Source organism: Sturnira hondurensis, unplaced genomic scaffold, assembly GCF_014824575.4.
Source record: "Sturnira hondurensis isolate 20B ecotype Veracruz unplaced genomic scaffold, ASM1482457v3 Scaffold0006505, whole genome shotgun sequence".
Lineage (NCBI taxonomy): Eukaryota > Metazoa > Chordata > Mammalia > Chiroptera > Phyllostomidae > Sturnira > Sturnira hondurensis.
Window position 1 is genome coordinate 2,758,407 of NW_028079136.1, and position 14,455 is coordinate 2,772,861.

General features: G+C 38.5%; 1 protein-coding gene across 2 annotated transcripts in view; it reads right to left on the minus strand.

Moving 5' to 3' along the window:
* PDE3B (phosphodiesterase 3B) overlaps nt 1-14,455 on the minus strand; it is a 162,356-nt gene that overhangs the window by 37,650 nt on the left and 110,251 nt on the right. For both annotated transcript variants that reach the window (XM_037050014.1, XM_037050015.1), the window contains exon 5: nt 6,986-7,092. In XM_037050014.1, the coding sequence (XP_036905909.1) occupies nt 6,986-7,092 (107 nt within the window). The remainder of the gene's footprint in view (nt 1-6,985; nt 7,093-14,455) is intronic.

Below are 14,455 nucleotides of genomic sequence, written 5' to 3' on the forward strand. Positions count from 1 at the left end.
CCTTAGATTTCACCAGGGCAGGGCAACCCACGTTGCTGTGGGTGTGACGCTGTATGTGGGGGAGGGGTCCAAGGAAACAATGCTGCTTGCTCTGCACTCTGCCAGATTTCAATCACTTCCCCTGCTACCCACAGTCAAGTTGGGCCTTTCTGGTGCTGATTCTCAGGTGGGTGAGCTTGTGTACATTCTAGGACCCTGTGGTTCTCTCCAATAAACTCTCCTGTGAGGTTGGGAGTTTCTCCCGCTGCCATCTCAACCTCCACAGGAGTTTCAGTCAGAGGCTTTGCGGCTTTATTTCCCTGTACTGGAACCCTGGGTTGCTCGGTCTATCTCACTCCCCAGTTGTTCCTCCTGGTTTATCTGCATGCGAATGTGGGACCACCGAGTCCGAAATCCACCACCTCACTGGGTCTGCCAGCCACCACCTTGCCACGAGTCCTCTCTGCACAGCTGCCCATCTCCACCCCTCCTCCCACAGGTCTGGATGAATGTGTCTTCTTTAACTCCTTGGTTATCTGACTTCTATACAGTTCAATTTTCTGGCAGTTCTAGCTTTTTGTTTTTAAATTTGTTGTTCCCACTTTGATTGCCTGAGGAGGCACAGTGTGTGTACCTAGGCCTGCATCTTGGCCGGAAGTCACACATCTTCCTAATTCTTTTTTTTTATTTAAGATTTTATTTATTTATCTTTAGAGGGGAAGGGAAGGAGAAAGGGAAAGAAATATCAATGTATGGTTGCCCCTCGTGGGTCCCCTGCTGGGAACTGGCCTGCAACCCAGGCATGTGCCCTGACTGGGAATCAAACCGCGATCATGTGGTTCCCACAGGCCCGCGCTCAATCCACTGAGCTACACCAGTCAGGGCCCCTAATTCTTTACTTTCACATTTTGTGTCCCCACCAGCTTGATGATCTAATCTATGTGAACAGAGTATCTTTACCAAATTTTACTGAATATATTTTAATACAATTAAATTCATTTTTGTTTGAACAATCCAATTTCTTAATAGCAGTCAGCAAGTTGAGCAGAATAAAACTATGTTAATATCACAACATACCCTTTAAATATGCACATATTTCCAGCTTATTTATTTATTCAATAAATATTTCAGAGCCTACTATATTTTGGAAAATGTGCTGGGCTTCACAATGGGGAAAAAGGTACCATCTCTGTAATTCAACAAACTAGAGTCTAGTGGAAAATATAAATGAGTGCTAAGTGCTAAATAAGGAAGAAGCAGTGCTTCAGATTCCATCTCTAATCCTATAGACCTAGGAAACGTTTGCTGAGGCAAAGTGCCTTGCTAAGGCAGTATAGCTATATCTGGAAAGGAGGCGGCAGACTTACAACTTTATTTGGAAATAAATATGCAGGTAAAGTGTGAATCAGAGAGAAAGCAAATAACAGTTATTAAGGGCCTACGATAATTTCAGGCACAGTGGTAATTTCAGTCAAGAGACTATGTGACATGGTTAATTTTACGTGTCAACTTGGCTAAGCTACGGTGCCCAGCTGTTTTGGTCAAACAGCAGTCTGCATGTTGCTGTGAAGTTATTTTTCAGATGCCGTTAACATTTCAAGCAGTAGACTGAGTAGAGCAGATTACCCTTCACAATGTGGGTTGGCCTCGGCCAGTCAGTTGAAGGCCTTCCTAGAAGAGACTGAGGTCTTCCCAAGAGGAAGGAATTTTGCCTCCAGACTGCCTGTGGACTGAAGACTGCAGCATCAACTCTTGTTAGAACTCCCCGGCTGGCAGCCTACCCTAACAATTTCAGATCTTCCAGCCCCCATAATCTCATAAACCAATGTCTTAAAATAAATTGCCCTGCTCCTTTCTCTCTACCTACATGCATGCATGTATATATGTATATTTCCCTACAAAATCTTGATACAGTATATTATTTAATCTTCACAATAACTATGTGAGTTAAGTAGCATTTTCACTTTACATGTGAAGAAAGAAAATACTAATAATACCACCCCACCCTGTACCCCACCCCAGAAACTTGATTTCGTTAACAGTTATCACCACTCTTCCCAAGGCTGCAAATGCTCTTACAACAGATTAATTTGTTTAGAGACTCCTACAAATTTTATACAATATTATGACTGAATGGAATTTTACAAACAACCTGGTCAAAGAGTTTAATGTTTCAGAAGAAGAAATTGAGGACTAGAGAAAGACATTGTCTTGCTTGTCAAAGTCAAAATGGTTAGTTACTAACTGAAGAAAACAGTGCAATTTTCAGCATTCTTTTCCCTTATTATACTAGTGAGTGTCCAAAAATCCAGAGAAATAGACTGAGAAGACTAAAGGGTAAATAATGTTAGGGCAGAAATTTGATAAAATATAGAAAAGCTTCAAGGAGAGGACAAAATGGTAGAGAAAAACCTAGTAACTCGTGAAAAAGACTTTCTAGCCCTAACTGGTATGGCTGTTAGTTTGACTGAGCCACACAATGGAAAGGTCACTGTCTCAATTTCAGGTCAGGGCACATGCCTGGGTTGTGAGACGTCCGTGGCTGGGGTGCATTAGCTAGGCAACTGATGTTTCTCTTACACCTCAATGTCTCTCTCCCTCTTTTGATCCTTCACTTCCTCTCTCTCTAAAAATAAATAAGTCTTTTAAAAAACTTTCTATAATATAGATCCATTATTTTTCATTTTAAACCTTATTTATTATGAAATAGAATACACATGTGGAAATTATAACAGGAATGCTTATCACTCAAACTAGGACACAAAGCAGGGCTAGATCAGAAAACTCTGTCCTAACCATCTTCCCTCTCATTAAAGGAAATCATTATTTTGACTTTTACAGTACTGTTTTTCTTGCCTTTCTTTGTATTTATGCTACATATGTATATTTAGCTTAACAATTTAGATTATTTTTGTCTTTTTTGATCTTTGTAAATTAAATCAGACAGTATATAAAAATGTTTCTATGCCTTGCTTACCTTACTCAACATTTTCAAAAGATATTTCCACATAGTAGCATGTGACTGTAGTTCACTCGTTTTCCATAAATATAACACAATTTTATTTCTTTATTCAAGTATTGAACTGTCAAAATATCTTCCAGAGGGGATAGAGAAATGTAGGAATATTCCTACTTCTCAACATTTTTACCAATACTTGATGTTGTTTGTCTTTATAATTAAAGACATCATAGTGGGCATGAAGTCACAGTTCACTGTGGTAGTGATTTGCATTTCCCTAAATGATTAATGATGCTGAGCATCTTTTCATGTGGTTATGGGCCATTTGTATATTCTTTGGAGAAACATCTATTCAGATCTTTTGCCCATTTTTTGGTATACCATTATGTATACCTACATAAAATATATACATACGTAAGCACTCAAATTCAGATACATTGTGGCTCTCATTCCAAACAAATCAAACAAGGATAGGCTTTTGTCATGTTAGATCAAGTAAAAATAAGTTTTTATTTTGCCTTTACTTTTTCTCCAATGCTCTTCTTTTCTCTATAGATCTAAGTTTCTGACCTATATTATTTTCCTTCACTTTAAGTAACTTCTTTTATAATAACATTTCTTGTAAATTAGGTCTACTTGGCAACAAGTTCCCTCAATTTTTGTTTGTCTTTAAAAGTCTTTTTCTCCTTCACTTTTTTACTTTTTTTTAATCCTCACCTGAGGACATTTTTTTTCATTGCTTTCAGATTGAGAGGAAGGGAGAGAAGAGAGACACTAAATGCAAGAAAGAAGCATCATTGGTTGCCCTCGTTCTCACCCAGACTGGGGATCCTATGTGTGCAGACCAGAGGTTGCACACACTCATGCCTGCACCCACAACACAGATTGAACCCACAACCTAGGTATGTGCCCTGACCAGGGATCAAACCGCAACCCTTTGGATACAGGACAATGATGCTTCAACCAACTCAGCCACACTAGCCAAAACTCTCCTTCACATTTACAGGATAATTTTGCAGGGGATAGAATTTTAGGTTGGTGCTTGTTTCTCTGTCAATGCTTTAAATATTTCACTCCACTCTGTTCTTGCTTGCCTTCTTTCTGAGGAGAAGTCTTAGAAATTTTCATCTTTGTTCCTTCTAGAGGTCAGATCCTTCCCCTTATCCCATGACTTCTTTAAGGATTTTTTTGTGTATCTTTGATTTTTCTACAATTTGCAAATGATATGCCTAGGTATTGTTTATTGGTATTTATCCTGTTTGATACCTGTTTGACTTTTCTGGATCTGCGCTTTATTGTCTGACACTAATTTGAGAAAATTCTCAGTCATTATTTTCCAAGTATTTCTTTTGTTCCTTTCTTCTGGTATTCTTTTTGTAGTTGTCTCACAGTCTTTATATATGCCATTTGGTTTTTTTATCCAGTCTTAAGTATTCTTTGTTTTTTAGTTTTGAAAGTTTCTATTGACATTTCCTCTAGCTCAGAGATTCTTTCCTCAGCTCTGTCTTATCTACTCATAAGCCCATCAAAAGCATTCTTCATTTGTTACAGCATTTTGGATCTCTACCATTTATTTATTTTTAGAATTTCCATCTCCTTAAATTGCTAATCTGTTCTTGCACATTTGTCCACTAAAACCCTTGGCCTATTAATCATAGTTGTTTTAAATTAATAGCATGAAAATTACAAAACCCCTGCTATCTCTGGTTTTGATGGGTTTTTCTGTCTCTAAAAACTGTGTTTTTTGCCTTTTGTAATGCGTTGTAATTTTTTCTTGATAACTGAAAACGATGTACTTGGTAAAAGGAACTGTACAAATAGGCCTTTTGTAACACAGTGGTGAAGTGTGGAGGAAGAGTAAGCGTTCTATAGTCCTATGATGTGCTTCTTTAGTGAGCCTGTGCCTATTTGAACTCCACAAGAGACTACTATGAACTCTACTATGAACTCCACAAGAGACTGGCTAGGGCTGACTGTAGTTGAGTATTTACCTTCCCCCCAGGTCAGTTAAGCTCTAATAATACCCCAGTAGGTTGGGCCCTGGTTAACTGACTTCTCTAAGGACAGAATGCCCTACCCTGACCAATGTGGCTCAGTTGGTTGGGCACAGTCCTGCAAAGCACAAGGCTGCGGGTTCGATTCCCAGTAAGGGTACAAGCCTGGGTTGGGGGTTCATCCCCAGTCTGGCCCATATGAGAGGGAGCCCATCCATGTTTCTCTCCTTTGCTTTCTCTCTCCCTTCTCCTCTAGAGGAATCTAAGTGAATAAAATTTTAAAAAAGAACAGAGTGCTCTGGTATATTACAAAAATGGCTCCTTTCCCCCTCCCCTGACAGAAGCATTTTCTCTGGTATTTACTGTAGGAAGCTTGTAACAAGTACAAAGTGATAGGGGCCTCCCTATGGCTGGAGTCTCCTGAAGTGTTTAGCTCAGAGTTGCCTCCACTCATCCTCCAGCAATCTGGCAGCTACAATTCAGGCTATCCTTTCCCAGCACTGGCTCTCATCATTCCCTGATTCACCTCTCTTACAGAGCCTAGTGCACTTGATGATTTTGCAGTCCGTCCAGCCTTGTACTCATTAGGATGCAGGATGACTTCCAGCTCCCTACATGTGAAACTGGAAACCAAAAGTATTATTACTTATATATTTTCCCCTCTCTGTGTTTCAGATTAAATATTTTCTATTTCTCTGTCTTCAAGTTTCCTACTCCTGTTTTCTGTGGTGTCCAATCTATTATTAAACCGTCCTGTAGACTTTAATTTAATCAAATGAATCTCTAAACATCCATTGTTTCTTTTTCATGTGTTCCAGTTCCCTGTTAAAATTATCCATCCATTTTGTTCATCTTCCTTCTGTTTCTTTTAAAACATCACTGTTATTTAAAAAACTTTGTTATATCCAATATCAATATATGTAGATATATTGATATCTGTGTCTGTTTTTCTTGCTTATGAATGACATTTTTCTGATTCTTCACATTTCAGTTTTTATTATATGCCAAACATTTTTATAAAGAATTTTGTGGTTGTATATACACTATTGCCCCAAACCACACATAATGTAGTTTGAAAGCAGAACATCAGTGTTGCTCTTTCATTACTCTCTTGTATCTATAAAATACATTTTATCCAAAAAGTTTTAAAGCAAGTGGGAAAGGGGGTCAAAAAGTACAGACTTCCAGGCCCTGGCTGGTGTAGCTCAGTGGATTGAGTGAGGGCCTGTGAACCACACCATCATGGTTCGATTCCCAGTCAGGGCACATGCCTGGGTTGCAGGCCAGTTTCCAGCAGGGAACTCACAAGAGGCAACCATACATTGATATTTCTCTCCCTCTCTCCTTCCCTTCCCCTCTAAAAATAAATAAGTAAAATCTTTTTTAAAAAAGTACAAACTTCCAGTTACAAAACAAATAAGTCATGGGGTATAATGTACAGCATGGTGACGGTGGTTAATACTATCATATCGCATATTTGAAAGTTGCTAAGAGTTTTCATCACAAGGAAAAAACTGTATGAATGGTGATGGGTATTAATTAGACTTACTGTGGTGATAGTTTTATAACAGATATGAAACATTATGTTGTATATCTAAAACTAATAAAACACTGTAGGTCAATTATACCTTAAATAACTAAATAAATAGAAAATCCCTATTAGGATGACTTAGGATACAGTTAGGGTTTTTTCCTCTCATACTAAGATTTTTTTCTTCATAATTTCCATGCTACTGAATACTAATTTCTGGGGATTTTCCCTTGTTCTGGATATGTGGGTATTGAATCTGCAAAAATTCATGTGAGTTAAATAGTTCTATATTTTTTCCCTGAATCCCTAGTGCCTAACAAAGTTCCTTGTACACTAATGTTCAAGAAGTGTTTGGTGAATGAAGAGCAAATTGTGAACTAATGGCTGACCCAAATTGCTTAGTCATGTTAACTTACAATACATAAAATAGTAAAAAATTAGCTCTTAATGTGTAAGGAAAAAACTTTGCACTAGCATGTACTTTGAGACCTCCCACATTTAAATCATAAAAAATTATCTTACCAGCTCTTCTCAGACCTATATGATGAGTCAGCGATACAGAAGACGACCTTTGCTTCGGGATTGTCAGTAGGTTTGAACTAAAAGGCCCATTTAGATAGCATCCTTGACTAAAAGGGAAAGATAACAGGTTAAAAATTTTAAAACTGGGAAATTTCATCATGTTTCTTCATCGTCTTCAATTCAATTAGCAAATAATCTGCCTATACACTCAAAGTTCAGACATCTGTCTTAGTGCCTACGACCTAAATCAGTAGTCAGTCAACTTTCCTGGAAAGGACCAAATGGCAAATACTTCTTCTGGCTTTTCGGGCCATAAGGTCACTGTTGCAACTACTCAGCTCTGCCACTGCAGCATAAAAGCAGCCATAAACAGTAATAAACAAATAAGCATGAATGTGTTTCAGTGTAGCTTTATTTACAAAATAGGTTGTGGACCACAGGTTGAGGTGCATAGGCCACACTGTTTGTTGAAGCCTGGCATCAAGAGCCTGCTTTATCAGTATCACCTGGACAGCTTCTTACAACACTGCAGTCCCACCCCCAGGATTTCTGCGTCTGTAAACCAGGGTTAGGGCCAGATAATCGGCACTTCTAACAAGTTCCTAGAGGAAATGCTGTTGTTACTGGGTCCAGGGGCTCTGAGAATCTCGAGCCTAAATTATGTAGTTTTTCACTATTTTCTGTTCCTTCTCATCAAAGATATTGATTATCCATTAAATCAGTCATTTCTTATAACTGAAATATTTATTTTAAGTTTTAGGGCTCTTACAAAAAAATTAAATATAAGGAGGCATCATACCAATGTGACACATAAAATGAGTTAAAGATTATATATTTGAAACCTCTGGTCCAGTGCCATATATAAAGCAAGTACAACATCAATGTTACCTTCCTTTCTTAGCTATTCATCAACCCGTTTTATTCTATGAGTTACCGCCTGATGTGGGTACTTTGCCACAGGCTCAAGGACACACCTAGATTCTCTATTTTTTTCACTCAGCATTTTTTAGTGTAGGCTAGGTTCTTAAGCTCTTCCCCAATTTCTTCATCTTTTCTCCACTTCTATACCCCATTACTCAAGAAAGGTCTATTTTTTTGTGACCAAAAAGGTTATTTTTTGTCTCTATGATAACATTTACCCATAGTGTATTATAATTCCATTGCTACAGATTATTTTCCCTTGCTAATTTTTAAATTCCTGTAGGAGCCATAAAACATATCTCTATATTCACAGTGGATATTGCACAGTGCCTGATAAAAGGTGTTCAACAGATGTTTGTGGAATAAATGATCTCTTTAGGGTTCTATTTTCACTTTTGTAAAGAATATATCTTTTCTGCTCCCCAATTTTGAGTGAATAGACTCTCTGCTAACTCCTGCTTTAAGGATCTCCTTGGGCCTTTCTCTAGAAATCTAGTTTGTTCTATATCCTGGTGATAGAAAAAATTCTGTGTTACAAAGAGAAGGCATATAAAATCAGTTGGCAACCAATTCATTAAAACTTCTTTATTTACTATTATTAACAAAATTATAATAAGGTGCTATCTTGAGTATTGCTCATGTATCGTCCATTGCTTGTGGTACTTCATGTACTTTATCTCTGTTATTCTCCTACTTTACATATAAGGAAACTGAGGTTTCAAGAGGATAAGTAATGTCCCTAAATTCAAACAGCTAAAATACAACTCCCAATTTCTTTGACTTCAAAGCATATGCTCTTCCCCCAAAACAATTCTATCTCTCTGTGTGCTTCTCAATATGTAAAATCAGAGATTTAGAATTAAGAACTTCTGAGGTAACATCTAGTCTTTAGATTCTATAATATTTTTTTCTGAAGCTAGTAGTAATAATAATGTGTTGATAGTTTTACAAGAATAGAGAACATGGAAATAACACCATCCAGTAAATTCCTCCCTCTCCAAATTGCTCAACCATTCTTTGTACTGCAGTATTCCTTGCCTACATGTGGGCTGTGAGAGACTGGGAAAGAAGGGCAATATTCAAACAGAAAAATCTGTATTCTCCTGAAGTCTACTCGCTGGTTAATACCTAAAACAAAGGCAGGGATCTCTCCTTTTCCGAAATAATCCATAGCACTGCCTCAGAGTCTCCTACCTTGATCCAGGGTCTTCTAAGAACTGAAATACACCATAACATTCAGTTAGCTGTTTAGAATTGAGAGAGACAGGTCAAACTACAAGTTTTCCTCTGAGTTCCAGAACTGTCTCACTAATTCCTAGCCTAGAACCAGGCAAATATACACCCCAGTGAGATTATATAAAACAAAACTGAACAAAGCGGAGGAAAAGAGAGGCTAGGAGTGCCAATGATCATTAATAGTGGCTAGGAAGGCAATGAAAATCAGACTTGGAAATCAGTCTTCAAACCCTAGTGCCATACACATTATAAAAGATGTCAAAAGTTATGGTCCCAGAGTTAGGCCCTATGCTAAGAGTTGATTTCTAGATAATAAATGCAAATTATCTTGACACCGTTTGTATCACCTTTTTTTTTTTGAGAAGCAGTTATATAAACTTGGCTATGTGACTACATTTATAAAACTATTCTCATTAAAAACTGAGTGGGATAATACTATTAGCCCACCTGATCACTATAGTTCAAACAGGGTCCAGGCCTTGGAATGAATCTCTAATAAATTATGCATTACAAAATTGAGAAGATGATTCCCAAGTACATTATTTAGGGGACACACCCTTGCTAGGCAGCAAGTTATTAGATTTAATTACAGAGCAGTTATGGAGATGATGGTGAATCAGAGTAGGTGGAAACCAACTTAATTCTCTTTAGTATAGAAGTAACTCTAGTTGAGAGCCCACATAGTTTTGGGACACAAGTTGCCTATTTTTCCCCACAGATTAAGTTTTAAAGAGAAGTGAGCTCTGAGCTCTGAATATGTACTCTGAATATTTGTCCACGTGCAGGGTCTCGGTCTTCATGGCCAGTCGAAGAACAGCGGTTTAGCCATTCTTTATCCCTACGTATCAACAATGGAACTCAGAGGTGGGGAGTTCAATTGTCAGGTCACTCAGAAAAGCATTACTCATCCTTTCCTGAAACTTCCTGACCAAAGAAACGTCATAACCCAATATGAATACCATAACCCTGCAGGACACTTGGTCAGCAGCTGTCTATCTTCAAAGATCCATTTTAATGCAATCCCAAACTCTTCACAATAACCAAGCAGTCCTCAGAAGAATAGTGATACCTTCTCACACAAGGTAGAATGTGCCATAAAAGAGGCAAGAAAAGGTATTAAGGGGATTCAGAGGTGAAACATTACTTTACCTTACTGGAGATCAAGAAAAAAGGATGTTGGGATGTTGCTCTTCACAGGTGACATCTGAACTCATTTTTTAGAAATGACACCGAAACGAGGGTAGAGAGAAGAAGTAAAGAGGGTTACAGAAGTGGGCAAGTTAAGCTCGACTGGAGTTTCAGACAGAGAAAGCTTTCCAAATCATTTTTGTATTTTCATTCTTTGCAAGACTGCTCATGTCTTTTAGTCCCTTTACCTTTTCCAAATAAGGGTTCGGCTTTGTCATGATAGAATAACAGAGGTTTGATTACCAGGCATTGATAAAGGGTCCAAAAATTTAATGACTACAACACCCATAATCAAAATATTGTGAGACTCGTGGCCAAGACAGAAGCATAGGTAGACACACTGTGCTTCCTTGCACAACCAAAAGGACAACAACAAATTTAAAAACAGAATACCAGAACTGCCAGAAAATTGAACTGTATGGAAGCCCAACAACCAAGGAGTTAAAGAAGAAACATTGATCCAGACTGGTAGGAGGGGTGGAGATGGCCAGCTGGGGCAGAGAGGACATGCGGCAAGGCGGTAGCTAGAGGACTGGAGCAAGGGAGGTGGTGGCTGGTGGACTGGTCCAGGTAGCTGGCGGAGCACGCAGTCCCACATTTGCATGTGGATAAACTGGGAGGAACAACTGGGAAGTGAGACAGACCATGCAACCCAGGGTCTAGCACAAGGAAATAAAGCATAAAAACCCCTGACTGAATAAACCTGTGGGGATTGAGGCACTGGGGAAAAACTCCCAGCCTCATAAGAGAGAGTTCATTGGAGAAACCCACAGGGTCCAAGAATATATATAAGCCCACACCTGGGAATCAGCACCAGAAGGGCCCAATTTGCTTGTGGGAAGCAGGGGAAGTGACTAAAAGCCGCCCAAGAGCCAAGCAAGTTGCATTGTTCCCTCTCTGACCCCTCCCCCACATATAGCACCACAATGAAACAATGGGGGTTGACCCACCCTGGTGAATACCTAAGGCTCTGCCTCTCACTATGTAACAGGCACGACAAAACAAAAAAACATGGCTCAAATGAAAGAACAGATCAAAGCTCCAGAAAAAATACAACTAAGGATTGAGCTCGGGCCTGCGAACCACACCATCATGGTTCGATTCCCAGTCAGGGCACATGCCTGGGTTGCAGGCCAGTTCCCAGCAGGGGACTCACAAGAAGCAACCATACATTGATATTTCTCTCCTTCTCTCCTTCCCTTCCTCTCTAAAGATAAATAAATAAAAATTTTTAAAAAAGATAAAATACAACTAAGGAATAAAAAGATAGCCAATCTATCAGATACACAGTTCAAAATATTGGCTATCAGGATGCTCACAGAAATGGTTGAGTATGGTTGCAAAGTAGAGGGAAAAGTGAAGTAAAGGAAAACACACAAGGAACCAAGAGTGAAGGGAAGAAAACCAGGGCTCAAATCAAAGGTTTAGGACAAAAGGAAGAAATGAACATTCAACCAGAACAGAATGAAGACACAAGAATTTAAAGTGAGGAGAGGCTCAGAAACCTCCAGGACAACTTTAAACGTTCTAACATCAGACTCATAGGGGTCCCAAAGGAGAAGAGGAAGAGCAAAAAAACTGAAAACTTACTTGTAAACATAATGAAGGAGAATTTCCCCAATCTGGCAAATGAAATAGAGTTTCAGGAAGTCCAGGAAGCTCAGAGTCCCAAAGAAGTTGGACCCAAGGAAGCACACACCAAGGGACATCATAATTACATTACCCAAGATTAAAAATAGGGAGAGAATCTTAAAAGCAGCAAGTGAAAAGGAGACAGTTACCTACCAAGAAGTTCCAGTAATGAATCAGCTGATGAGACTCAGCTGATTCTCAAAAGAAACCTTGCAGGTAAGAAAGGGCTGGAAAGAAGTATTCCAGGTCATGAAAGGCAAGGACCTACACCCAAGATTGCTCTATCCAGCAAAGCTGTCATTTAGAATGGAAGGGCAGATAAAGTGCTTCCCAGATAAGGTCAAGTTAAAGGAGTTCATCATCATCAAGCTCTTATTAAATGAAACGTCAAAGGGACTTATCTAAGAAAAAGAAAATAATCAAAAACATAAACCGTAAAATGACAAACTCACAACTAGCAACAACTGAACCTAAACAAAAACCCTAAGCAAACAAAGTAGGACCGAAAACAGAATCATAGAAATAGAGATTACAGGGAGGTTTAGTAGCAGGGTGTGGGAGAAGGGACAGAATGGGGGAAAAAGTACAGGGAATAAGAAGCATAAATGGTAGGTAGAAAACACAGGGGGAGGTTAAGAACAGTATAGGAAATGGAGAAGCCAAAGAACTTTTATGTATGACTCATGGATATGAACTAAAGAGGGGCAGGGGAAAATGCTGGTGGAAGGAGAGCACAGGGAGGAGGGGAATAAAGGAGAGAAAAAGGTGCTAATAACATAGTCAATAAAATGTATTAAAAATAAACAGGATGCAAACACGAGGCTTTCTAGATAAGTCAATTTTGTGAGGAACCACTAGAGGGTAGCATTGTACCAGAAAATGAGGCCAGAATAATTGTAACCAAAAAGCTGTTGGAAGAATGAGATACTTAGTTTGACAGTTTTAGGAAATGTTTACAGCACACTCAGGGTCATTTAAGATCATTCAGAGATGCTAAGATCAGAATCTAAAGCTGCATTTCAAATCAAAACTGAAAAATGTAGGCTATACCATCCTGTTCTAGAGCACTTTACTGAAGTAAAATGAATGTCTCATGATGCCAGAGTCACGAATCTGTTACTTTTGTGTCAAACCAAACATGCTCATATATTAAAGATATATAGCTATGCTGTCAAATATGGTTGCTACACAAGTCTACACGGTAGTTACATACAGCTCTTTAATTAATTTAATTTTTTTAACTTTAATTTTTATTCTTATTCAAATACAGTTTTCTGTCTTATATTCCCAGCCCTTCCCCCCAGTGCTCCCCACTTCCCTCCCATTTCCGCCCCCCACCTTAGTTATTGTCCATGTGTCCTTTATAATTGTTCATGTGAGTCCATCCCCTTTTCCCCTATGATTCTCTCCCCTCTTCCCTCTGGACCCTGTCAGCCTGTTCCATATTTGAGTGTCATTGGTCATATTTTGCTTGCTTGTTTGTTTTGTTTAGATTCCTGTTAACAGTGATATCATATGGTATTTGTCTTTCACCGCCTGGCTTATTTCACTCAGCATAATTCTTTCCAGTTCCATCCATGATGTTGCAAAGGGCAGGAGTTCCTTCTTCCTTTCTGCAGCATAGAATTCCATTGTGTAAATGTACCATAGCTTTTTGATCCAGTCATTAAATTTAATTGCTTAGCCATACTATAACACATTTCAAGTAATCAAATAGCTAGAAACTAACATACTGGACAGTAAAGATATAAAATATTTCAAAAATTTCTGTTGGACAGCACTGGTCTAGAGACTTAAATTTCAAAAGATGTAATGATTATAAATGCTTCACTTATTCCTATGTTACCTACGTTCAAAATGTACTTAGAAATTTGCTACTGGTATGGTCTTCAGCACACGAGAAAAATTACTTTTAGCCTAATCTCTTTAAAGTAGATTGAGTAGATTGGTGGTTACATAACACCACCAATTACTTTTCCCTCCAAATTTCTAAACCTTTATGACAGTTAAATAAGTACATCGAATCTGCCTACGTATACCTTTATATGAACACTTCTCAGGGTTAAAGATTAGTTTTCTTTGGACCATGTATCTATTTTAACATCAATAATTCTTTTTGTCAAGATTTTATTTATTTATCTTTAGAGGGGAAGGAAGGAGAGAAATATCAATGTATGGTTGCCTCTCGTGAGTCCCCTGCTGGGAACTGGCCTGCAACCCAGGCATGTGCTTTGACTGGAAATCGAACCGTGATCGTGTGGTTCCCAGGCCTGCACTCAATCCACTGAGCTACACCAGCCAGGGACATCAATAATTCTTTAATTGCAAATGTACTGCTGTTACATCAGTGTGATAGAAGGAATAAAAAAAAACGGAATCATTTTCATCAATCTTTCTTAAACCCAATATTCTCAATATGATGTTTCCCATGGTTAACAAACATGTCATATTTTCAGTTTCTAACATCATTCACTCCCCATATCTTGTTCCCAA